The sequence below is a fragment of the Pristis pectinata genome, chromosome 28 (genome assembly GCF_009764475.1).
Source record: "Pristis pectinata isolate sPriPec2 chromosome 28, sPriPec2.1.pri, whole genome shotgun sequence".
NCBI lineage: Eukaryota > Metazoa > Chordata > Chondrichthyes > Rhinopristiformes > Pristidae > Pristis > Pristis pectinata.
The window spans coordinates 1473584-1501373 of NC_067432.1; the positions used below are offsets into that span (position 1 = coordinate 1473584).

The 27790-nt window shown below is 41.5% G+C and overlaps 1 protein-coding gene across 10 annotated transcripts in view; it reads right to left on the reverse strand.

Moving 5' to 3' along the window:
- The window catches only part of dennd4a (DENN/MADD domain containing 4A), a 149644-nt gene that overhangs the window by 14272 nt on the left and 107582 nt on the right, over nt 1-27790 (reverse strand). For 9 of the 10 annotated variants that reach the window (XM_052040681.1, XM_052040682.1, XM_052040684.1 and 6 more), the window contains 13 exons: nt 27301-27434; nt 24514-24649; nt 23214-23420; nt 21461-21589; nt 17347-17494; nt 15290-15418; nt 10677-10820; nt 9106-9261; nt 5753-6915; nt 4942-5158; nt 3920-4026; nt 1869-2044; nt 305-475 (listed from right to left, as the gene is read on the reverse strand). In XM_052040681.1, coding sequence (XP_051896641.1) covers nt 305-475; nt 1869-2044; nt 3920-4026; nt 4942-5158; nt 5753-6915; nt 9106-9261; nt 10677-10820; nt 15290-15418; nt 17347-17494; nt 21461-21589; nt 23214-23420; nt 24514-24649; nt 27301-27434 — 3017 coding nt within the window. Of the gene's footprint in view, nt 1-304; nt 476-1868; nt 2045-3919; nt 4027-4941; nt 5159-5752; nt 6916-9105; nt 9262-10676; nt 10821-14953; nt 15071-15289; nt 15419-17346; nt 17495-21460; nt 21590-23213; nt 23421-24513; nt 24650-27300; nt 27435-27790 lie in introns of all 10 variants that reach the window. The other variant, XM_052040683.1, reaches the window with a different exon arrangement.

Below are 27790 nucleotides of genomic sequence, written 5' to 3' on the forward strand. Positions count from 1 at the left end.
CTCCGGTTTCCTCCCACATTCCAAAAGACGTACAGGTTAGGAGCTGTGGGCATGCTATGTTGGCGCCAGAAGCATGGTGATACTTGCGGGCTGCCCCCAGAACACTCTACACAAAGATTCATTTCACTGTTTTGATGTACATGTGACTAATAAAGAAATCCTATCTTATCTTAACATGTTTTAAGTATGGAGATATGAATGCACAGATCTATGACTTTCAACAAAACAGTACAACTGAGTTGCAGGTTTGATTCTCACCACGCCGATCTACAAGTTAGACCCAGGATGTGACCCTGACATTTACCACTGCATGTCTGGAACTTCCTGCACTGTAATTCTTGGAGAGTGAGGCTTGCTGGCATCGCTCACACCCAGATCAGGTGGGGAGACTGTAAAGTTCTTAATTCCTCGGCAAGATTGTATGGACTGTAAATTCTGTATACTTTCTGCAGATGCACTGGATTTCAGAAAATACCTAATAAATATTAAAAAAAAGACATTACAGTGTACTTTCTTCGATTGATTACATTCTAGAAAATAATCAGACATGAGTCAGTAAAATTACATGGGAAGAAAGTCTGAAATGAAAATGCTAACAGTGGGGCAGTTGGTTCAGAACGTCTCTTGACCAGTTAAGAGTTTCTACAATTCAGTTCAATTCACAGGCTTTCAGAAGAACAACAACGGACTCTGATGTACTCACGCAACACCCACACAATGATACCACACTACAAATCTTCACCCAAACTCAATAAAGCACAAAATCATACATGAACTGCAGAATTACCGCAAAAATGGACAAATGAATTTGTCAGTGATTCCTGGAAGAGTCCCAGACTAAATGTACCTGCACTAGGTTATGGACTCAACTTGTGCCTACAGACTTGCATTGGCTTTCAATAATTTGTGCTCAGTACGTGGAAAGCATTGGTGCAGTTGCACCTACTGCTCTTGTCTACTGGTTCTTTCCCAAGAAGTTATTGCTTGTTGTTAGTTGCTAAGTTACTTAGCAAACATCAATCAGTAATATGGGCCACACTATATAGGGCAGGTAGCTTTCTTTCCTTAAAGGGCATTAAGGAAATTCAAAGGGCAAAAGAAAGAAAGCCCTGTCCTGGTTCATCTCAATATTCTAACGGTGTGTATTTGCTATCAGAGTCTTAAATGAAGTTAAGTTTGTGGATCACTTTACTGGATTACTTACAGTGAATTATACAAATGATACACAGCACTTATGCCCTGCTTGTTCAAACGTTACCTTAACCAAACAAAACTTCCTGAATCAAACACGACTCCTTATGATCCAGGCTTGGCCCTTAAGCACCTTCACTGACAATCTGAATGGGACTGAAGGAGCCTTTGTTGAAGTTGGTGTCCTGAGTTATCCTACATCCCGGGAACAGGGAGTAGGGCAGTTGGTTCTTCGAATTTGGGATGGGAGAGTAAATAAACAGAAAGCATTCAAACCTTCCCAACAATGCACAGGAGAAATGAAAGAGTTTGAAGTGGTGCTGCTACACAGCTTCAATAATCCGGCTTCAATCCTGACCGCCAGTGCTGTCTGCGTGAGATCTGCACATTCTCCCTGTAGGTTTCCTCTGAGTGCTCCGGTTTCCTCCCACATCCAAAGACCTGCCAGCTGGCAAGTTATTTGGCCCCTCTAAATTACCCCCAGTGTTGTGGGAGGAGTCGTTAGGTACAAGAGAGAGACTAGGTTTCTGAGAGATAAGCAGGTGATGGGACTGATGGGAATGCTGAGAGAGTTGGCAGAGGTTAGACTGGCCAAATCCCTTCCCTCTATGTCTCAAGGAAATATGACATTTAGCTCTTTCACTTGCATTTTACATCAGGCGTCAGAAATAAACTACCTGCCCGGTCCTCGCAGATCTTTGATTTCAATCCCCAGGAAAGGAAGGAACAAGTTGCCACAGAACGGACATGTTGTGTTGAGGTTGGAGTCATCTGCTGTCCAGCCAGCCATTATTTCTTCATCATACACCAGTGAGTCACAAGTTCGACACCGGGAACAGCTGGAGATAAGAATCTGGGAAACAGGAACAAAAAGCACTTTTTAAAAAGAGCATTGGTTTATTGAATCAATCAAAAAACACTGATTCCATGGAATATGGTTCTGTAGAGAAATGTCAGAAGTACTGACCACCAAATACTCACAGCAATCATTCTTACACACTTGGCCCACCAATAGTTACATTTCTGTTACAGGAACAATGTGCTCCAGACAGGATCTTAAGTCAGAAGTATGTTCCATTAATCAAAAGAAACCTACTATTTCTCTTGGTTACCTGCCCTTCTGAATCCTGATTTTACATTACCATTCTTGTCCTCTATACTACAAGCACTGGCTCAGAAGCGAAATGTTGGACATGGCGTTCTAACAATACCACCCTTGGTATGAAGGAAAATCTGCCTTAAACAGAAGGAAGCTACCTCAGATCTGAAAGACATAAAATGATTAGGAGGAGTGCTCAGGCCCTAGGATCAGGACTTTTAGAGCCAGGTGCTCATGATTCCACAACATTCAGTTCCATTCATAACTTCTCAGCAAATGAGGCGTCCCGAGCCTGCGTGCAGCAAACCTGGATGATCTTCAGGCATGTATTATTCTTTCCACAAAAATGCTGGGCAATGGCCATTACCAAGAAGAAAGAGTCCAACCACCTACCCTTAACATTCAATGTCACTACCATGGTTGAATCCTCCACTGTTGATACCCTTGGTGGGGGGGGTCACCATTGACCAGAAACTCAACTGTACCAATCACCTGAATACTGTGGCTACAATGGCAGGTCAGAGACTGGGTATCCTGCAGCAAATGAACGTACGTGGAACAGATTAGGAGTGTGCTGGGAGAACTCTCTGCTTACCTAGAAGAGTGCAGCTGCAACAACTCCAAGCTTGACACCATCCAAGACAAAACAGCCAACTTAACGGGCACACCACTAACCACACTAAATATTCATTCCCTCTACCATGAACATATAGTGGCTACAGTGTGTACCATCTACAAAATGCACCACAGTTTCTCACCCAGGTTACCACAACTGCACCTCCCACACCTGCAGCATCTAACGCCAAGGAGGATGGAGAGCAGGTATAATGGGAACCCACCACCCGCAGGTACCCCTTCAATCATGCATTATGCAAACTTGGAAATATCCCTCCGATCCTTCATTGCCACCGGGGCTAAATCATTGAAATCGTCACGCAACAGCATTGTGGGAGCACCTTCACCCGGAATGCATGGTTCAAGAAGGCAGCTCACTACCACCTTCACAAGGGCAACTAGAGACAGGCAATAAAAGCTGGCCATGCCAGTGACACTGAGATCCTAAAATGAATGAAAAAACCCAGGATTCGCGTCCCATCTGAGCCTCTAGTGCTAAGGCTCTTTTCTCCATTCTCATCACGTTCTTCAATGCAGTCCACGCCTCCAAAACAGCCAACTGAGCTGTACTCACCCAGCATTCTCCATTATCGAATTCTCCAATACACCAGGTTTAAAACCCTTAAAACTTCTCTACACCCTTGGGCCATGCAACTGTGGAACTACTACAGCTTGATATGCTAGTCACATCAAGTCTCCACTCACTCCTGCTGACCCTCACTGTTCCAGAGCTTTCAGTCTCTTGGATCTTGCTCTTTGAACTCCCTTATGCTTTGATCCTGCTTTCTGTTTTTAAAAGGCTGCCCAAATTCACACTTTCAACTGTTCCTCATCAGCTCTTTGAAATCTTTGGCTATTGTGTTTTACTCTCTTGTAAAATACTTATGCCCTCTGGGACATGTTGCAGCATCAAAAGCACTGTGTGAACTTAAGCCACTCTTTTGCAAGCACAAGCTACATTTTTTGAACATAAGTGACAATAATTGAGACGACAGCATGATGAGCTCAGGTCACCTCCATGGCGTAGTTCTGGAAGATGCTGGTGCTGCTTGTATATCGAGAAGATCCAACATCTGATTTGTCTGGCAAAGGAAAGTTGGAACTTGCTGACTGAGCACTGCCTGAATACAAACCAAATCAGAGATGTCACAAGTAGCAGTTATTAAATTACTCATTTCACATCTTTTTATACTGAGATCCCAATTATCAACTTTAAAGGGAACAGTCATCTCATTTTCAAAAATGAATCCATTTTACAAATGATGATTGAAGGGCTTGTCAGCTCCCTATAGTCTCTCACCTTAACCCAGTACTTTAGAGAGACACAGGCCAGTGGCACAAGTTTACACTATCCCATTGAGCACATCAGTAGCTGGTACTCATTTCTGCACTCTTAAGTATTTTTTTTATATATAAAACTCAGTTTTGTTGCCAACCTCAATTGCCAGCCATACATGAAGTTGCTGAATGTATTAAACATGGAAAGAGTCAACTTTAGGAATAAGCCCCATTGATTTAATGACTAGCAGAATTTGCTACAATACACTGATAAACAATTAGCATTTAATGGCACAGCTGAAATGTTTCTCTGTGAGACTTGTACTTTGCACTGTGTACCCAGATTTTACTTGAAAACAGAAGATGCTGGAAATCTGAAATGAGAACAGAAAATGCTGGAAGGACTCAGCAGATCAGGCAGCATCTGAGGAAAAAGCAGAGTTTGCATTCTAGATTGAAGAGTCTGATCCCGAATGATCAGTCTTCAACAGAGGCTTTAGCTTTGTCCCCGTGTCTCCATCTGAATGAAGTTCAGATGAAGGGTATCGATCCAAAATGTCAACTGTCACTTTCCCTCCAAAATGCTGTCTGACCTGCTGAGTTCCTCCAGCAGCTCTTTTGTTTTACTCCAGGCTCCAGTACCTGCAGTCTCTTGCATCTCTAAGTGAAGTCACAACCCAACATGGCAATGAACTCTTTTTCTGCTGCCTCTGTGCTCATTTCTTTGGGCCAGAGTCTTCTCCCCAGGTTTTACTTACCAACTTGTAATTGCTGTCGAGGTGTCCCATCATGATTTCCAGAGCTGTCCACACTAGCCTGTCTCACACCCCCTCCTCTGGTCTCGCCTATAGGCATGCTCCCAGCTTGGGTGTAAGCTAATCTGTCTGAATCTTCATAAGTCTCTTCATCTAAGGATGATGCTTCAGGATCCTGCATTCCAGTCGAGGAGGCGCTGTTTCTCTCTGAATAATATCCCTTAAAGTAAAAGATAAAGCAAAGTTCAGTTTGTACGCATGGTAGAGATTATGCATTTCTGTGCAGAATACCTACCAGAAGTCACCACTGGAAATCTGAAACAAAACCAGAAATCTTGGAAATGCTCAGCAAGTCAGACAGTATTTGTGAAGCGAGAAATAAGAGTTAATGTTTCAGGCTGCAGACCCTTCATTAGAACTGGGACTTTTTCAGTTCTGATGGACGGTTTTCGAGTTGAAATGTTCACTGTTTCTCTCTTCACAGATGCCGCCTGGCTTGCTGATCTTTTCCCCCAACATTACTGAACTCCATGAAACACTATAATAGATTTTTTTATCTACTCATTTTATTTATTTATTACACAATTTTAATGATTGAAAACCACTTAAAAAGACCAACAATGCAACAACCAGGATATGGCCTGAGACATGAACGGCATCAGCAAAATCCCAGTGCACACCTCAGACCTATAAAGCGCAGATGGAAACCATATGGTCCACTGCATCTCAGCTGATTTTTAAAGAGCTCTGCAATTTATTCAAGGAAACACGAACAACTTGTTTTAAATGCCCCCACCATTTTAAAGTTTCCTACCTTGCCATTTTCCTTGATGGGTACAGCATATGTTGCCAACTTCGTGTACCACTTGCTTGCCTTTTCTGCCACTCCCTTCCCAGCTGAGAACATGCTGTGTTTTAGCACATCAAAGGTGGGTGGCAATAATGAGTCTAATTTAAAAGGAGGAGGAGACATGAGGGTCAAAGCTCTACCTGTCTCTCGAGCTCCTACTCTCCTGTTGCTACTTGGAGAATATGATGGTGAGGACCAAAGTCTGTCTCTTCGCTTGACATTTGCTTGTGGTTGAAATGTTCTGGAGCGTGAGAGTCCTGCTGACCTGGGTGAGCCAGATGGAAGGCTAGATCTCCTTGATCCTTTTACTACAGGCAGGACTTTGGTGTTAAATGATCCACTGCTCTCTTCCTCTGGCTTTGAGAAATCCATGCTAGGTGCGCGGCTAGACAAGGGGCTGTTCATGGAGTCCATGTACATCTCTATTTCTTCAGCCAAGTTTCGACGGGCTGAAGGAGTGGAGAGACATTTATCATAGTCTTCATCTTCGTCCTCCTCTTTCTCTTGATCAGTTTCTGCAACCAGAAGAGAAAGGGGGTCATAGCCTCTTTGAACTCCCTTTCTTTCTGCTAGTTTGACACCAGCTCCTGCACTTAGACTCCTCTGCAATTGCTTGGGTGGCTGCCTCTGGTTTTGATGCGGTTTTCCACGAGACTTCATGTTATCAAGTTCACTGTCCAGATCTTCCAAATCAAAGATGGCAGGAGAGTCTGTTTTATCCTCTATATTAGCTGATGCTTCATTCAATTCAAATGGAGTATCTTCATCACTCAATTCCTTCTCTTGGCTTAAGCTTGCCTGCTTGTGCACATGTCTGTGTTTGCTAATCTGTAATGAGTTTGGTCTTGTGGCCAATTGGAAAGCTGTTGATAGGATTTTGGCGTCAGCGCCCAGTTTTTCTGCCATTTTCCGGGGGTCATTGTCCATGCTTCCTCTGTGCACCATGAGCCCTGCATAAACATCACCACTAAGGCTGCGGTTCCTTCCTCCCCACACCATTTGTTCCTTTAGACCAGGCTCCACAGCACTTTTGTGCCTCTTGCGTAGGCTGTTGCTGTGCACCAGCCCAGGATCAGGATATGCGGCTTCACTGAAGGATGTGGTAAACAGTACCCCTGCTGCATTTTCTGTGAACAAATAGTAAACAGTTTCAATTCTGGTTAAATACAGCAATGTATTTCATTCTATTTCACATCTAATGTTTTTAAAAATAGAACTAGAAAATGCTGTAAATTCTCAGCAGGTCAGGCAGCAGCTGTGAAGAGAGAAAAATAGTTGAAGTTTTAGGTCCAACTGTCAGAGAGGTTCTGCTTCTCTATCTGCAGATTCTGTTTGATTTGCTGAGTACTTTTACTGAGTGTTTTATTTCAGATTTCTAGAACTTTGCTTTAGGAAGACAGTTTTTTGCTCCCTTACCTTGTCTATCACTGCTGAATGATGGTACAGCAGGTAGTGTGTTCCTAAGCTTCTGGTGTCACAGTAATCTCAGGCACTCACCCCTCTCTGCACTGACTGCTCTAGTGTTACCACAGGATGTGTGCCCTCTGAGAAACCACAATTAAAAACTGTATTGCTACCTCATCCACTGGAACAATGGACTGTTCACTCACACACACAAAAAAAACTTAGTGAGTGAGACCTGCAGCAGTTAATTAAAAATACGGCAACATTGGATATCAAAATTCCCAGCTGCAGGACATCACTTCAGGGATTCCTCTGGGCAGAATCACAGCCCTAATCATCTTCAGCTACCTCATCAATGATCTTTCCACCATAAAGTAAGAAGGTTTAAGAGACCGAGTTATAGGGAGAGGTTGGGCAGGCTAGAACTTTATTCAATGGAGCATAGGAGACTGAGGGGTAACTTTATAGAGGTGTATAAAATCATGAGGGGCATAGCTAGGGTAAATGCAAACCAAAAGCTAGCGGGCATAGGTTTAAGGTGAGAGGGGAAAGATTTAAAAGAAACCTTTGAGGCAACTTCTTCATTCAGAGGGTGGTGTGTATATGGAACAAGCTGCCAGAAGAAGTTGAGGTGCATACAATAACATTTAAAAAACATTTGGATAAGTACGTGGATAGCAAACATTTAGAGGAATATGGGCCAAATGCAGGAAAATGGGTCTACCTTAGGTGCGCAGCTTGGTTGGCATGGACCAGTTGGGCCAAAGGGCCTGTTTCTGTGCAGTATGACTATGTGGTATTTTTGCCAATGCGCAATTCCATTCACAATGTTTTTTTAAAGAAATGTTTATTCAATATTTTGTGATATGGCTAATGCTGACAAAACTAATATTTATTGCCTATCCCTGACTGTACTTGAGAAAGTGGTATTGAGCCACCATCCTGAACCCCTGCAATCCTTCTAATGAAGATACTCTCACAGCCTTTTCAACAGTACGCTCCAATATGCATTTTCCTTTTGCCGTAAGGGCATTAACTGAAGTTAATACTTTAATCAGTTCCATTGAATGTGCATGCTGTTGTACACAGGTAATCGAAGATGCTTCTCACAACCTGCATGACTACACATGCAGGAAGTGTTGTCAGTTCTAAGAGCACATGCTCCAGATTCCATACTTTGCAATCTGGTGCCCTGTCACAGCATCTGTGAGGCTGGTATCTATCCAGAAGGCATGTTTCAAGAAGTGGTCACTCCACAGCTTAAGCGGATGCCAGTGGCAGGGGTAAAGGATGGTCAGATAGTCAAAGCAGACCAGGCTAGTAGTGCAGCAGTGCATCTCATTTTAAATGACAATCAACCCTGGGCAATACAGCTAGAGTAAAGACCTCAGCACCAAGGATCATTCAGCCATACACGTACATCAGTAGAAGTGAGGGTGGGGGTGGGAAACAGAGAATGGTTAGGAAGTCTATTGTGATTAAAGATTCCATAGATAGTTGGGAAGACAAGTGTTTTTGTGGCCACAGACAACATTTCTAGGATACTGTGCTGCACCCCTGGTGCCAGAGTGAAGGATGGAACTGAGTGGCTGCAAAAAGTTGATACCAAGGGCATAGGCAGAAAGGAGGTTTAATCCTGCAGACAAAATTTAGGAGCAAGGAAAGAGATTAAATAGATACTTGAGGAAGAAAAATCGGAGAGCTAATGGAAAAAGCTGGGGAATAGCAGTGACTGGATTTGTTGAACTGTAACAAATCTACAAATTCAATTTTAATCTTTTTTTTAGCACAGTTAACTGTTTACATTTATATATGCATAAGAGTTACTGAAAAGCTTGAAAGTTACAAGTACAGCTGAGAATGATAATCTTTAAATCGAACTCCTTGATATGAGAAGTGCCTGGATTACACACCATTGTTTTCCTCAGCAGTCTGGTTTGGCTGAGCTGTCTCTAAGTTGCAGTTCATCTTTACAATGCTGGACACAGATTTCAAGTTGCTTCTGCTTCCTTGAAATTCCAAATGGGGCAGACAATCTCCACTGCCCTTTGCACTGTCACTCTCAGATACTGCAAGCAATGCAAGAAAAAAAGAATCAGCAATTCATTATCAGGCAATTATCAAAAACAAAATAACATATTTCAACTGAAAGCACTGTATAATGATGTTACATCTTAAAACAAATTTCACTCCCCCTCCTCTCACTGTTCTGACCTCTGATACCACGATCACCACTGCCAACCCCACACTGCTTTCAGGCACCATTCCGCCCAGTTCAAAAACCACATTTTTCCAAGTCTAATGCACCAGAAATCAATAGCAGGTCACCACCACACGAGATCTCCTTCCGTTATCCATCATCCTAACCTGGAGAGAGATCACTGGTCCTTCATTATGACTGTGTCTACATGCTGGAGATCCCGCCAGAACAGCACTGTGGAGTACTTTCATCAGATATCGGCAGTTTGAGAAGGGAGCCTTAACAAGGTCAATTAAGGATGCGACTTCCTAGTGACACCCACATCCCCAAAAAAAACATATATAAACACCATTCTACCATTTGCCAAACCTTCTGCTTGCACAGACATTCAGTTTAAGTTGGTTTTTCACCAATTCTGTTCTTACCCAGTCCACAAATTTACCCTTCCTGCAGGATTAATGACAGCCATCAAAACAGCCTGCTGTTTACTTCTCTATCCTGGGGGAGTTAAGGTCAATGGAAGCAACCATTCTTTCTCTCAGGCTGGATTCCCAGCACAGCCCAGGGAATTTTGTACATTTTGGTTACATGTTCATTTTACCAAATAAGACCAGTGATCATGTGACCACATTCATTCATTCACAGCCAGGAGCAGAGTAAAAGTTCATATAGTCAGCTTCAATCAGCAAAGAAATTGAAAACCAGCTCCTACAATGAGCCCAAAATAGACTATCGAAGTCAAATGAGAACCTGGAGTGGTCCAAAAGCTGAAATCTGATCTAGTATTTTAGGTTTCACTTCTGAAGCCCTTCAGCTACAATTCCACAGATTAAGATGTCAAATAAATTCAGCCATTTGACTGTTGTATCACTCTCAAGAATTCAGGAACAACGCTGAACACTTTATTCAACTAACATGGCAATCTTTAGATCTTTAACTTGCTATTTGACTCTACTTTCTCAAGTCCCTCAATGCTCAGAAGTGAACTACAAACTTATTTTACAAACCAGTTGGTTAATTATTTCTGATCTACATTCGAGGAGAACTGAGGAATCAGTAACCATCCCAACCCCAGCTCCAGGTACTATTACTCGACACTTTCAAACACTAAGAAATTAACTCTGGACAATTTAAGCATGGCTGAGTGCATAAGCAGAAAGAAGTATCTCCACTGACGCATGATGCAATCAAATCTTCCTTCAAATCCAACCAATTTATGCCAGCCCAACCATGCACAGCGATTCTCTCTACAAAGGTGTAGAAACTACAAGAGCTGAGATGTACATGAGCTGGAGTCACTCTCTTTCTTGTCCTCCTTGTCCACTGGTTGACACACAGCAGATTGCTCCGATCCAAGGGCTGAAGGCACTTCCCCCCGTCTAACTTCTTCTTTCGATAATGAGTTGTATCCTAGATCTGATTGTCCACCTTAGACAGAACAACAATAATAAAACAACTTTTAATAATAATTAAATACATCTATAAAAAAAGTTATGACATCCTTTATAAGAGCCTCCAAAGTACTAGAATCCATTATATATAAAATGGAATAACAAAAGACTTGGAAAGCATTAATTGGATTGAGTGGGTTTATGAAAGAGAAATCATACTTACCTAATCTATGGGAGATATTGAGGATGAAGCTAGTAGAATAGGTAAGGGAGAACCAGTGGCTGTGGTGTATTTTGATGCAGGAGGCTTTTGATAATGGCAACGTAAGAGGTCAGTGAGCAAAATTAAAGCATGTGGGATAGGGAGCAATATATGGATGGAGGATAGATGACAGACAGGAAACAGACAATAGGAATAGATTGTTCTTTCTCCAGGTGGTGGGTAGTGACGAGCTGGGTACTGCAGGGATTGGTGCTTGGGCCCCAGCTGTTCACAGTCTATATACATCAATGATTTGGTTGGTGGAGACTGAAAGAGGTTTGGATGAGCTCAGTGTGTGGATGAGATTGTGGCCGACAGATATCAATGTGTAAAGTTGTGGAGTTATCCACTTTGGTGCACGCAACAGAAAAGTGGAGCATTTGTGAATGGATATTGGATATTCAAAGGGACCTACGTGTGCTTGTGAACTGAAGGCCAAAATGCAGGTGCAACAAGCCATTAGGAAGGCAAAAGGTATGGTAGCTTTTATATAAGAGGACTTGAATACAGGAATAAGGAAGTCTCTTTACCATTGTACCAGGCCTTGGTGAGACTGCATCTGGAGTACTGTGTACAGCTTTGGCCTCCTTACCCAAGGATGTACTGCCACAAAGCGAGTGCAGTGAAGATTCACTATTCAAGAAATGGCAGGGTTGCCGCATGAAGTGAGCTGCAGCAGACTGGGACTGTATTCTTGATAGATTTTTGAAGAATGAGGAGAGATCTCAATGAAACATACAGAACTGACAGGCTAGATGCAGGGTAGACATTCTCCCAGGGATGCAGTTTCAGAATAGGGACAGGTCATGTAGGACAACGATGAGGAGGAATTTCTTCACTTAGAGGACAATGAAACTTCAGAATTCTCCACTGAGGGCTGTGGGAGGTTTAGCCACCATGTTTATTTAAAACAAATATTGATAGATTTCTGGACATTAAGGAAATCAAGGGTTATGGGAATAGTATAAAAAAAATGACACAGGTAGATTATCAGCCATGATCATTGTAAATGGCAGAGCAGGCTTGAAAGGCCAAACGGACAACTCCTGCTCCTTTTTCTTATAGATAGGGGGAGGGGGAGAAATGACTATTACATGTAAATAATTGGCACTGTCAGAACTCCAAAGAATTACTTCATTCTTCAGATGATCAGTAACTACACTGAAAAATTGCAATGACACAAAACCAAAATACACATCCTTATTCACATGGTGAAAATGAGCCATACAAAGAGAAAGGAGTTGCAATGCATGGGTTAAACAAATTAAGTTTCAGGCTTATCTTGGCCAACAGCATAAACAAGCAGATGTAGGTTATTATTGGCAAATGTAGCCTTCAGACAGAAAGAAAGCCGATAATAGAGAGGATACATTAACTTGGACATTTTAAAATATTTACTCAGCAAATGTTGTTAGAATCAGTGGAGCATGAACCAAGATGAGTTACAGATATACTGAGTAAGATTCAAATGTTTGCACTGAATGTTTATTTGGAAGTTTGCTCTAACACACTTCCATTGCTTTCCTGCAGGAACATCCAAAGCAAATAATCTTAAGCGATTTCTGATTTTGAAGGAGAGAGACAAATGTACTCTTGCTTGACCAACCTTTAATTCTTTGAAGAGGTAATACAGAGCAGACAATAGAAATACAGTCGAAGTCATTTACCTAGATTTTCAAAAGATTTAGCTTAGGTAACCCAGCACAGATTTATGACAAAGGTTCACAAATGTAGAAGCAGAAGATGAGCAGCAGAATAGAGTGCAGAGACCGGGTGTATGGGGTAGTTATTCACAGTGAACGATGGGAGTGCGAGGATCAGAGCTGGGGCTACTGCTGCTCACACTACATTAACGATTTAGGCTTTGAAATTAAGAACACAATTTCTAAATGTGTGGATGATAGCGATTTCGGTGGTGGTGGGGATATCAGTGCTGAGGACGATTACAAAATAATTACACGAGTGCAGGAGTGAACTTCCAGAAAGGGAAAATGATCAAATGAGCGTCAACACAGATAAGTGCAAAGTGGTACAATCTGGTGGGATAAACAGGGATGTAACCTGTTACTTGAAAGGTGCACATCCAAGCGGGGCTGAGGAGTAAGGCGACCCAATCACAGGTTAACAAGGCAATAAAGAAAACAAATCAAGCATGAAGGTTTATTTCTAAAGGGACAGCTTTGAAAACTAGCGAGGTTATGCTAAACCCATATTAAATCTTGGTTAGAATACATGGGAGAGTATTGTGGACAGAACTGGTTGCCATATTATAAAAAGGACATAAGCAATTTTCAAGGATAATACCAATGCAAGAGTGTACATACCAACAAACTATGAACAGACTACATCTCTTTTCTCTCAACAAAATAATTAAGACTGGTGACCCAATAAAGGTCTTTAGATGAAATGTTTTGGAAAAGAATGTTCCCAATTGTGATGGTCACCAGGAAATCCAGTGGAGATTTCAGAAGAATGTTCTTTACCCAAAGTTGGGAGAACATGGAACTTGTTCCTGCAGGGGTTGTTGAGGAGAAGGATACAGATGCATTTAAGCGGAGGCTGAGGGAGAAGGAAAGGATGGTTATGCTGATAGTTCTCGATGAAGAGAGGCAGGATGAGGCTCCTGTGGAGCACAGAAAATACCAGCATGAGCTGGTTGTGCCGAGTGGCTTGTTCTTATGTCATATATCCAATGTAATGTAATTCTACGTACTTAAAAATGCCTCTCCATTGTTTTCTGTTTATTTTAATGGAAAGGTTTAAACAACAGAATCCACTGAACACATTAAAGGGACTGTGTGCATTTATCAGCAAATTTTATAGTTAATGACCATTAGCACAACGGCAGATGCAGAATAAATGGAACTGGAAGAGTGAGGTCCTGGAGGTGCACTGGATAAACGGCAGGCATACCAACTCCACTGTACGTAGACCCATGAGTCACACTAACCAACAACAATAAAGGGTTAGCATTAAATGAATGGAACATTCCATCCCCAACACCAGGAGGTGGAAGATGGAAAACAAGGCAATAAATCCAATACACAAGAGACTGCAGGTGCCAGAATCTGGAGCAAAAACCAAACTGTTGGAGACCTGTGAAGATGCATCAAACATGCACTGTGCATGCAAATTATTTACTCTCTTGCAAAAAAACGAGCTGCTGGAGGAGCTCAGCAGGTCAGGCAGAGGAAAATACATTTCCCTCCACAGATGCTGCCTGCAGCTCGTTTGTTGGCATGAGATCAAATCAGTTTGCATGTGCAGTGCACGTTTGGTGCCATCTTCACAAGTGTCTGGGAACACAGTGCCCTCTCAGGATCAGAAAGCAGTTCACTAACTTGAAGTGAATCCTGTCCTACACCATCAGGGAAGCAGGCTTTTACCACACTACTGCTGTACCTAGGGCCAATCAGAAAATACTCCAAAGCCTTAGAATGGGAAAAAAAACTTTACATTTGATGTTGACATAAGAGGCATAGATAGGGTAGATAGCCAGAGTGTTAGGGTTCAGGGTGAGAGGGATGAGGTTTAAAGGGGATCTGGTGTGTACATTTTTCATACCAAGAGTGATTGGTATCTGCAATGAGCTGCTAGAGGAGTTGGTGGAGGCAGGAACAGTAACAACATTTAAGGTGCATCTAGACAAGTACTCAAATGAACAAGGTACAGAGGAATATGGAGTTAATGCAGGCAAGTGGGATTAGTATAGAAAGGCACGATGGTCGGCATAAATATGGTGGGCCAAAGGGCCTATTTCTATGTGGTACAACTCTATGACTATTTGTCTTCCTATACACATCATATCTGGAAAAATGCTAAAGATCACAACAATCAAGAAAATTATAAAAGTCTGAGTAAGTCAGTCAAAACAGAAACAGAAAGGAGACAAAAAGTTAGACAATTACCTGAAAATACATGGACATCCTTCAGTTCTGAGGAAATCCAGAGAGAAAGACAAGGAACTCTTTCATACAAGGACTCCTGACTGCCATATCCATAGCTTGAGCTAGAGCCAAGCCTAGCTGTGTGCAGAGAGCAGTAATACAAGGGTATGCCAGATGGTGGAGGAAAATTAAGGGGAACATGGAAGGAATTAGATGGCATGATGAGCAGGAATCAAAAGCCATATAAGATGGATACAAGCAGACAATCACACACAGACCAGAGGGGACAGCAAAAAGCAATGAACAAAACAAAAGAGAAGTTGAGTCAACAGATATTGATGACACCATAAAATGTACCTGTACTAGATCTATCGTCAGTGGAATCTACTTTCATTTGCTCAGAGCTGAACTGGGGCTGCTCCACAGTATTATTTTCATTAGAGCTATCCATGCTGCCGTGGCTAACGGCATCCAGGTCACTGCCATCTGCTTAGAGAACAGACAGATTAGAACAAGTCACTGGGAACCTGCAATTTCATTTTCTTCCTTTCATCCTAGAGGCACCAAACTGGTCAGTGAACATGACTGATCCAGTGATTGCACTAATGGTGAGTATTAATATGCTATTTAACTGTGGGGGTGGCATCAAAGCAGAGTCTGATCCTTTCTCTATATACATCCACACAACACACAATTCCACATCAAGGGCCACAAGATTGGGATCAGACTAGAAATGGTGGGTCTTCTTCCCTCTCCTGGATCCCCAGAGCACTGATCCCCAGAGCATTGGCACTCAAGCTAACATCAGCCACAAGCCTGGCAATCAAACCTGTAATTGTCCTGACCCATGTTGTTCATTTAATCATTGTCTAAATTTGTTGAGCCATCAGGAAACCACAGAATCTGTTTAAAAATAGTCTCCTCAAAAAGGAGTTTTCTCAAAATTCCAAATTTGTGACTTACCTCAAATCCTATAAATCAATCTCGTGTCTGACTTTAATAATAATGGTAATATAACTGAGGGAAATAAGTGACTTGAAGCAATTACTGGGCTCAAGGGCTTAGAAAACTAGAACACAGATGGTTGGACTGATGTAATTGCTGAACCACCCTGAAGTATTAGCTCAGCTCACTCAACCCAGTAAATTTAATTATTGTTCTCCAGCTAAACTGGCAATCACTATTAGATAAAATATATACTTTTTAAATGAAATAATCCTTAAGTTAACCAAAAGTACTTGATTGTGGTTTGATTTGTAAGAGGGTTGAATCAAACATTCCTACTCCAAATGTTTAAGCTGACAAATAGTTTTGCATCGAAAAGTGAATCACTAACAGCTAAACACCCATCTTGCTGCTACCATAACATTACCATGGCTTCAGACATAAATGCACATGAACCTGGCAGTTTATATCAGGCGAGTGACCTGCGATAAAGAGATATAATTCTATTGCCAGGGATTCAGACTACATTGAGTACAACTCTTGAGCAGCACCAAACCCAGAAGACTGAACTAGATGAGATGCTGCTCTGCCACTGACCAGTGAGGTGCAGGAAGCAGCACAGATCCTTTGCTATTCCTGCATGACAGATGAGTAATCCCACTAAATGTGGACTGAAGACCAACTGGATGCATTGGAATAAACAGAAGCTGTCACAGTCTAAGATCTGTACCAATGGACTGTCCTGGGTTCAGGAAAACAGCTGACTACCTCTTCAAGGACAAGTAGGGATGAGTATTAAATGATGGCCTTGCCATTAGCACATTTCTCCCATTAATAAAGACAAACAGAAATTCAAAAAATTAGTGTACAATACTCTACACTAAAAGGCCAGTGCACCCGACAGTGTTAACTATTATATATTCTCTACACAGTGCCAATCATGTTACTGAACTAATCACCTACATATTTGGACAAATGATCCCAAGATATGGCTTCACTAGTTTAAGCCCAACATGATGCTGGGCCATTTAAAAATCAGTTAATTAATTTGTAATAAAAATCTATCAGCATTTGCACCCATGCATTTAACAGATTTTTCTCTTAAAAATACTTACCTCGTTCATTAATGTCCTTCAGGGGAAAAACCTATTGCCCTCACCAGTGTGGTCTGTACATGACTCAGATTCATACAAGTGTTGTTCACTTACTGTCCTGAGTGGTGTGGCCACTGAGCCAAGGGAAACAAGGATGGTCAATTAGTTCTGGCCTTACCTGGGACACCATACCCCTTCAACGCATTAGAAAATAAGTTCATCTATAAAGCCAATTTTCAATGGAAAAAGTGATCCCGTAACTAAATTTGCCAATATTTTTGACTATTTAAAGTTTCTTCTGGATACACTGTGGTAGCTGGACGATATGATGCTCTCCAAATTCCAGTGTTCACCTGTAGGTAACCTGCGTCTTACCTGACAGCACCTGCGTCTGTAGTGGGTTTGCTGGAGCCTTTTTCAAAACTCTGCGGAACTGAGCTGTTGCAAGTACAACATTCCTTAGCTTCATCCATAGAAAGTATCCACCTCTGTTGCTCGATGGCCAAGTACTCTCTAAAACTGCCTGCAAAAATTAAAATACGATCAACCCAATGCCAAACCAAAGATTAAGTACCTAGAAAGGATCATATATCCTGCTGTGGAGCCTAAACAAAGTAGCTTTAACATAATCTCCAGTGTTAAATTCGGATCTTAGAATGTGATTGCTTTATTAAGGAAAACAACACTTCTTCAGCAACAGGGGGCAAAGTCTAACTGTTGAAACTCCAATAATCTGGTATCCAATTGTTCAGAAATCCCAGGGTCTCAGCATCCAACTCACTCATTTTTATAAGCTGAAACAGACATGCTGAAGCTTGCAAGCTGAAATACACCAGGTTTGATTTCTTGCTCCCTTTAAACTCTCTGGGGCTGCTTCACATTCTCTTTAAACTCACTAGCTTCACTAAAAGAATTATTATACTGCTGTGTAATGTATAAAAAAGTGAAATAGAAGTGTAATAAAAATACTGGAAAAACTCAGCAAGTTATGCAGCATCTGCGGAAACAGTCAACGTTTCAAGTCTGCAACCCCACGTCAAATAAAAGTATGTTGGTCTATAAATAGCAGTAGCATCAACGTCCAAACAAAATCTGCTAGTCCCAAGGGTGGTAGATTATCAGAACTTCACTATACTAGGTAAGGTGACAGTTTAATGTCTTTAGCATGGGTCAGAAACCTGGTTCTCTATATTTTTAATAATGTGATTTTCAAGTTATTTGTGGACTTCAGACATTCAATGAGGAAGGGGTATTGTTCATTCAAATGACACCTGCAATGAAATCTACAAAGTGACAAGTAAAATATAACCAAGTGTGCATGTGAGCACCATATTTTTTGTTAATTAATACATAATAATTTTTATGCCACAAATCTTTGCAAAAGGTGCAGTAAAAAAAGAATGCCAAACCAGGAGATCAACTAAAAGCCTTGTTAAAGAATTTGGCTTTAAAAAGATCTTAAATAAGTTTAGGTAAATGGATAAATTTTATAAAGGAATTGTGCATCAAGACTGTTAATAATGAGGAGAGTGGGGAAGGGGGAGCACATACAAAAGACCAGAATTGTTCAAGAAAGGGATGAGTAAGGAGTTGTAGGACAGCAGCCAGTCCAATTAATTTTCATCAACCGCAACTTCTATGCAGAAGTTGGAGCAGGTTCACTTCAAAACTGTCTATATAACATATGGTCATTTACATGATTGTTTCATTTTACAGAGTAATGCTGGATGAATAACAGAATTTAAACTAAAGTGTCTGTTTGTCCTGATCCTGGTCCATCTTTCAATCACTTTCAACATTTCCTTCCCACCTCCTTCCTTGCCTCAGCATGACTGCAACAACTGACCTTTTACCTTCTCCTTTTCCAGCCTCCAGGGCTCCAAATATTTCTTCCAGGTGAATGTGACTTACTTGCACTTCTCTCAATCTGTAAACTATCTCCTGCTCACAATATGTTCTCCTCGCATCAGCGAGGCCAAATGCAGATTGTGCAGTCACTTTGAAGAACACCTTCATCAACTGGAAGTGGGACTCTGAAGATCCGATCACCTGTCACTTTGAATTCCCTGCCCCACTCCACTTTGACCTCTCTGACATTGGTGACCTACACCATTCCATTGGTGCTCAACTTGAACTTGAGCGCCACCACCTCATCGTTTGATTAGGCACCAAAGCCTTTGTTCAACAATTTCAAATCATAACCACCAACCACATTTCTTTTGAGACCGTTGTTCATGGTTCTTCTGTTGCCACCTATGACTCCACCAGACCCATCATGTGGTTCTTTACTTGCTCCATCCAAATTCATTAACATCATCACCCTGCATGGTCCAGCGTCTAGCCCCCACCCTTGTTGTAGACCATCCCGTGTGTTCTTTCCTCTTCCCTCCCTTTCAGCTCACTAACATTTTCCAAATCTGAGGAAAGGTCAGCAAGTTGAAACATCAGCTGCTTCTTCCTAGAAGCTGTTTGACCTGCTGAGTATTTTTGGCATTTTATGTCTTTATTTCAGATGTTAAGAAACTGAAGTATTTTACAGCACAGTATGGGCCCTTTAGCCCATGATTTTAAAGAATAGGCTCTTGAGGAAGGTGTTAATTACATACATTTAATACTTAGATGCACGTTTCAGACCAGAAATGACTGGGTACAGAGTGAGACAGATCAAGAATTCTACAATTTCAAATAACCAGAATTTCTTGCCTATGTTAGAATCCACCAGTTCTGATGCAAGATCATCCACCTGTAACATTAACCCAGCTTCTCTCTCTCCACATGTGCCACCTCATCTGCTGGATATTTCTGTGTGTTCTGCATTTCACAGTTCTGGTTCTGAGTGTTTTCCTCTCTACTATCCTCATTAATCTTTCTCTACGTGGACTCTTCCAGATAGATCTGCTGCAATTTACAAACATTCATTTCCTTCTCTTAGATGGTACTGAAAGTAAATGCGTCACCTGGACACCTTTGAACACCCCCCCCCCCCGACCCCCCCCCCACCACCTTCAGAGATCTCCTTTGTTCTCCCATCCCTTTCTCTCTCTGCAATATAACAAACATTTCTTTTTCTCAGTCTTCCAGTTCTATTGAAGTCATTGGCCTGAAATATTCTCTGTTTCTCTTCCCATTGATGTAGTCCAACCTTCTGTACATTTATTAGAATGACATTCACCAGGAAATAACGGCTTGCTAAATGACCCAGATGGGAATAATGGGATACAGTGCGAGACAGACTAGAAATGCAGGGTACTGACTCACCTAAATCCTGAAGTTCACCTTTGAATTGTGCTGAATTTGCTAATTTCAGTGTAGGATAGTTTGCTAACTCAGCTCTGTTTCCCTGGTCTCAGTATCGGGGAACATCAAGGCCACAATTTGTGTCTCTTTTTCCTCACTAATAGTCTCCTAAAACAGCTGTGTGTGAACAGACGAAACCAAGATGAGCTCTGATATCTCTCGGTCGAAAAGCTCATCAGTTCACTAGGGATACTTATTCTTGAGCAAGCCATTAATTGGGTAGGTATCAGTCCCAGCTCCCATAGCAACAAAACCCCAGTACAGCAGTACCTTTAGAGTATGAAGGAAAGATGCCAGGAAAGAAAAAACACTGGAGCAAAAGGCAGTGCTTTAGTAACTATTATTTAACTTCAGTTAGTACAGTACAGGGAGATGGTTGGATTGTTCTGACTAAAATTGGGAATAAATGCAATGGACTCAACAGCCTCCTTTCACAATATAGTTCAATTCAACTCATAATTGTTAAGAAAGCTTAAAGACACATGATTGATGGCAAACAATATTAATCGTTTATGTACCTTTTGAAATAAAAGATTGGTTGAGAACAAGTAGTTCGCCCGTGAACAAGCGGTAGGGAAATGAAATTTTCAGTCCTGGTCATTTTAAATTTTAACGAATCAGTTATACTTCCAAATCAGGTTATGCAACTTGTAAGTTTGTTAGGAATATTATTTTCAGACCATTTACACATCACTAATAGGTAAACTGATCCAATAAACTCATCTTTGCAAGTATGAAACCCAGAGATACTGGAGCTTCCTTCTCAAAATAAACCATTAAAGCCAGAAATTAAAGAATCAGCAATTAATATTGATTTATTGTGGATATTTCAGATTGTTTTGGATCTGTTATTTTATAATCAGATTCAGAAGAATCCAGACAGTTTCCAATGATCTCACTGAGACCATAAAGCAGACATGGCCTTTTTCCACTCAGGGAGGGAATATTCAGAATGATGTCACCTTTCGCCCACACCCACTACTCATCCTCTGTTCCCTCACACCACCTTCCTGTCCCACCCACCCTACCTCAGATGGATTGAAGCATGATAAGACGCAGCACTGGCAGTGGCTCAAAAGCCTCCCTGACTTATGAAATACAAGTCAAGTCAATAGCATTAAGGAAGAATATCAATAATATAATAAAAAAACAACACCAATAAGTCTCTGCAAACGTGCAATACAGCTCCTACCTTATTATAGTAACCATATGTAATAGCATTGGGGTGAACACCAGCTTTCTTCATCTCAAACAGGACTCTGACAGCGAGTACTGGCTGCCCATATTGGCCGCATAACTGCATCAGAACACGGTAACACACCTAGAGCAGGAAACACAGCTTCCATCACCAAGAGATCCTTTGCTGAATATGTTTAAGTAGCTACCTAGAATACCCATTTCTCCCAGTTACTCAGGAGTCAGATACACCTTGCAACACTAAATGGTCATGTCTGCATCACTTTAAGGTTGTGAAAGATTAATTTAATTACACCAACATCGGAGGGGCATCACAAATGAGTGAAACATGGCACTGTGTGTGGTTTCAATAGCAAGTTCCAGATCCACAAGATTGTCTAATTGTGCTTGCAAGTAGATAAATTAGAGAAATCTACTAGTGCAACCTTGCACTGTTTTATATGTCCCAAAGTATTTTATGGTGGGTAATTTATAAATGACACAGCTTTGTTTGATGCTGGTCTTCACTGAGAATGGTTCCATTATAGATCCATTGGTTAGTATCATGGTTTGCAAGTTCTCGTGGATCAAGAATTTCTGTGGGCAGGCAAATTTGAGGAGGTTCCATAGTCCCACTTGTTAGATGGAGTCAAAAGCTGTGGCGAGATTGGAAAAGGCCACGTACAGTGGCTGCTGCTTCTCCCTGCATTTTTCTTTGACTTGCTGCACAAAGCATATCAGGAGAACATTGAATTTTCCAATTTCAGGTAACCCTTACCTCCTGTGTTCCCCTCTCTTTCTCCTTCCGATCCACCTCTGGTCCTCTCATTTTTGGCTATTTCATACACCCCCTCCAGCCCCACCTTCACCCTCCCCTCCCACATCCTGTCTCCATCTGCCCTTTTTACCATTTGCTTCCACCTCTCACCCACCTGCCTCTTGTCTCCTAACCCCACCACTCCTCTCCCCAACCTTGCTTCATTTGCCCGTTATTCTTCACCATGTGTCGGTGCACCTACTGGCTCTGTCTCACCCCTCCCTTCTCACTTTGTGCTCGCGGTCCTGATGCAGGGTTTCGAGCACTGGCCACCCATTCACCCCTCTGCACCGATGGAAGTCTGCAGCTCCCACACTGGCCTCATTGGCCACCTCAAAACACAGAAAACTGTCATGGAAATAAGTCATCATTTGATCTTGTGGGATCGAAGAAGAAAAAGAATTTAATAAACTTATGGCCATGAAACAACAACTTTATCATTTCAGGGACTACTTTATAAAGAACAAAGTGACAGGGAATTTGAATCTTGGAAGTGCTGTAGTCACTACTGGGGCAAGTAACTGGGCTCTACACATATTTCAACATCCAAATGCAAGTAAATACAATTAATCTGATGAAAACATGGGATAATTTTGCTGTTGATTCAGCAGCCAAATCATTGTCTGCTGGTGAGAGTACTCCCTTTGAACTGAGAATTGAACAAATGCCAGAAACCCGTTCATGCACCACTCAGGGTCACAAAGCAAGAACCCATGATGAAAGACACAAAAAAGAAAATGCAGCAACAAGTTAGATGCCTTTTTATCATTTAAAGCAAAAACAGAGAAAATGTGCAGATGTAAAGGTAACACTAAAATTTAACTGGGACCACTTGACAAGAGAAAATAGCAAACAAGATTTGTTCTTTGTTAATTGTGTTTGGTGATATAACTTTTCTCCCTCTCAAAGAATGATGCACACAGCCAGCATCAGGCACATGAACATTACACACCTCATCCGGTGGCTCCAACTTCTTGACCTGCATCTTTCTCAGTACATCATAAGCAGTCCGAAGAGCCCTGACCTTTGAATGGCATACTTTCACATATCCAGGAAGGCAGATAAACCAGAGTCCATAGCAATGACGGAGGAGACACTTTGACCACATCTGAGGAATTGACGAATAACGTTTTGCCATTTTTTGAGCTGATTTTATCTCCTGAAATGCAACAAAATTACAAATAAGAAGTGTGGAATTAAATATACTGTATATCACATTACATACAGAATGTTGGGAATATCAATACTGCCTTTTTTAAGTTCCATCACTATCCTTGTACAGAGATGGCATGAAATGCAAAATCATCAGATTTCACACATGCATATTCTACTTGCACCACTTATTTAATAACACTACTTCAATATCCGTACATTCATATCACAACCACTCACACTTACTGTGACAGAAATAAACAGGCAGATTATTATCTAGAAGGAGAGAAAATTCAAAGTACAGAAGTACAAAGGGACTTGGGGGTACTCGTGCAGGATACCTTAAAGGTTAACCACCAGGTCGGATCGGTGGTAAAGAAAGCAAGTGCTATGTTGGCATTCATTTCGAGAGGTATACTGTATAAAAGTAAGGAAGTGTTGATGAGGCTCTACGGGGCACTAGTGAGGCCTCATTTGGAATACTGTGCACAGTTTGGGCCCCATATCTTGGGAAAGATGTGCTGATGTTGGAGAGGGTTCAGAGGAGATTTACGAGGATGATTCCCGGAATGAAAAGGCTTACGTATGATGAGCGTTTGTCGGCTCTTGGACTGTACTCACTGGAGTACAGAAGAATGAGAGGGGACCTCATAGAGACATCTAAAATGTTGAAAGGACTGGACAGAGTAGATGTGGTCAAGCTGTTTCCCTTGGTGGGTTAGTCCAGGACCAGAGGGCACAATCTTAGAATTAGAGGGTACAGGTTTAAAACAGAGATGAGGAGAAATTTCTTTAGCTAGAGGGTAGTGAATTTATGGAATTCCTTGCCACGTACAGCAGTGGAGGCCAGATCATTGGAGGTGTTTAAGGAAGAGATAGATAGATAGATATCTAAATAATCGGGGTATCAAGGGATATGGGAATAAGGCTGGAAATTGGGGTTAGAGTAGTGTCCCCCCCCCCCCCCCATTTCTCATTTCTTTTTCTTTTTCCCCTTTTCTTTGGAGCAGACTTGATGGGCCGAATGGCCTACTTCTGCTCCCTTGTTCTTGTGATCTTGTGACACAGGAATACTCAGAATACATGTATTAGTCATATACCTGCTTTGTTCTTCTGCCCATAGGTGCTGGACTATTGGGGCAACTATTTTTTGAAGTTAACCTGTTGGTTGGTGTCTTTAATAGACTCACGGGTCTGTCAAATAACTCTGGTGATAGCACAGGGAAGCCAATGTAACTGAAAGAACAGGAGCAGGTGGTGATTATCAGACATTAACATACAGTAACCTTAGGCAATAATGTACATGATTAATTGACATCTTTGATTAATGCACATTATGTAGAATGCAATTCTTATTGTTGGAATATATCTACCTTGTCACGATCTACCTTGTTGTGACCTTGCACCTTATTGCACTGCACTTTCTCTGTAGCTGTGACACTTTACCCTGTACTGTTATTGTTTTTACCTGTACTACATCAATGCACTCTGTACTAACTCAATGTAACTGCACTGTGTAATGAATTGACCTGTATGATCGGTATGCAAGACAAGTTTTTCACTGTACCTCAGTACAAGTGACAATAATAAACCGATACCAATATACCTAACCACGAGTAAAATCAGAGATAACAAGGAATAGCAAATTTGGAAAGAAAACAGTCATCGGTGAGGCCGCACTTGGAGTATTGTGTACTGTTTTGGTCACCCTGTTATAAGAAAGACATTGTCAAGCTGCAGAAGGTGCAGAAGAGATTTATGAGGATGCTGCCTGGACTAGAAGGCCTGAGTTATAGGGAGAGATTGGCCACACTGGATCTTTACTGCTTGGAGTGTAGGAGAATGAGGGGTGACCTCATAGAAGTTTATAAAATCATGAGGGGTATAGATAAGGTGGACGGTCATAGCCTTTTCCCCAGGGTTGGGGAGTCCAAAACTAGAGAGCACAGATACAAGAGGGGAGAGATTTAAAAGAGACCTGAGAGGTGTTACGGACTCAGTGAAAGTCCCTTTAAGATAGAGAGTGTGTGTGTATGTGTGTGTGGGGCGTGCTTACGTCAATAGAAGATAAAGGACGTAATGACTTTGTTGAAGAAGTCAGAAGAAGAAGAAGAAGAAGAAGAGAGAGAGAGAAGGGAGAGAGACACCAGCCTGCTTGTTTTTCTCTATCGATGGATGAGAAACAATAACTGTGTTTACCACTGAAATCCATGTATGGAAGTTGGAAGTAATCCGGTGGAGTTGCTTTTGTTGCTGGTTTGTGACAGAGGTAACTTCTTTACGCAGAGGACAGTGAGTACCTTGAATGAGCTGCCAGAGCAAGTAGTTGAGGTGGGTACAACTACAACCTTTAAAAGGCACTTGGATAGGTACATGGAGGGGAGGGGCTCGGAGGCTTATGGGCTGATCACGGGCAGCTAGGACTAGCAGGGATGATGCTGTGATTGGCATGGGCCAGCTGGGCTGGAGGGTCTCTTTCCATGTTCCACTACTCTTATGACTCTGTGACAGCTCATAGGGAAAACCCAAGTTTTGTTGGCATCTGCAAGAGGACAGCCAAGCCAGGAATGGATCACAAAAGGAAAACAGAAGGCGCTGGTGACCCTCAGCGGTGTGTCTGGGAGTAGTGGGGAGGACAATGGAGTACATGCTTGGTCAGAACACCAATGATTAATTGATGGTAGTGTAGTATTTAGTGTAACGCTATTACAGCCCAGTGACCTGGGTTGAATTCTCACCACTGTCAGTAAGAGCTTGTATGTTTTCCCCATGACTGTGTGGGTTTCCTCCGGGTGCTCCGGCTTCCTCCCACATTCCAAAAGACGTACAGGTTGGGAGCTGTGGGCAGGCTATGTTGGCGCCGGAAGAGTGGTGACACTTGTGGGTGGCTCCCAGAACATTCTCAGTAATGCAAAAAGACGCATTTCACTGTGTGTTTTGATGTACATGTGACTAATAAATAAATATCTAATAATTAATGCTGTTCTTGCCACAGATACTTCTGACCTGTTGAGCATTTCCAACATTTGTGTTTTTTATTTGTAGGGCATCCAGTAAGTTCAGAGAAAATGCCATTTGCTGTGCCACTTCCAGAGGCCTTATTTACATTCCTCAGACATGACAAGTTTAAGGACTTGTCTCTACCCCTAGATTGATCAATACAATAAATTTGGGTGAGCTATCTGGATGAGCTATCAGAGGATCCCCAAGTACCTTTGGAAGCACATTCAAGCAAAAAGGCAACTCCTTCAGAGGAATATAATTTCTATTTTGGAAACTTGAACAATAAATTCTCATCAGTAAGGATTCTGCTTCCAAAGTAAAACAAAAGCAGAACATCATGGGATGCATCTTATTTAAAAAAGTGATATAGCAGCAACTCAGTTAGTTCTCAGCATAAAAATAAACACTGACACTGCATAAAGATGTCATTGGTTGTGGGGTGATTTTAAGGCTGCAGCATAATCATGATTCTCTAAACTATATTACAAATATGCCAGTTTACAAAAAGCATCAGAACCTGGTAGTTAACTCATGACTTTCAAATTAGAACTTAGAATATCCTTAGTCAGCTGCAGTGGATTAAGTGTTCGGATTTCACTCTGTTGTAGGAATTTCATCACTATCCAATGTGTGCTGCTCATACAAGGATATTTGGAATTTAACTGTAACGGCACCAATTTTATACAATGTTGAAGTGTTTATAATTTTGTACAATTACCTGAAAGTGACACTGACATAAAAACTAGTGGTTGTGTACACTTTCCTTTTAAAAACAAGTGCAAGAAATAATTCATAAATTTGTCTTATTTTTTGAAATCTAAGAATTTTCCAATCTAATTGTGATTAACTTCCACACATATAAGAAATTGTATTTCAGTACATACCTGTACTGAAGAGGGTACTCTTCTTCATTAGGAAGGCTTGGAAGCTCAGGTGGTGTGATGAAAACTGTGTGTTCACTTTTGTGAGATTCATCCAATTCTATGAGGCGCAAGTCCTCTATGCGCTCTGCATCCAACTGGATTATTTGAAAAAGCAGAATATCAAAATTTGCATGATATAACTGAATCAGAAACATTTTCCCTGTGTATTTGTTTTATATATAGCCATACATTACCAATAGTAAATACTGCGGTGATAGAAATTGATGAGAGGGAGGAAAATGATACAGTATAAGCTGTAATGTTAGCACAATCATTACCTTGCCTAGTTTCTCCATTTCATAGTCATAGAGATATAGCACGGAAACAGGCCCTTCAGCCCATCAAGGCTACATTACCTGTTAACCGCCCATTTACACTAATCCTACATTAATCCCATCTTGTATTCTCCCCACATTCTCTTCAGCTTCTCCCAGATTCTCTCACCCACACA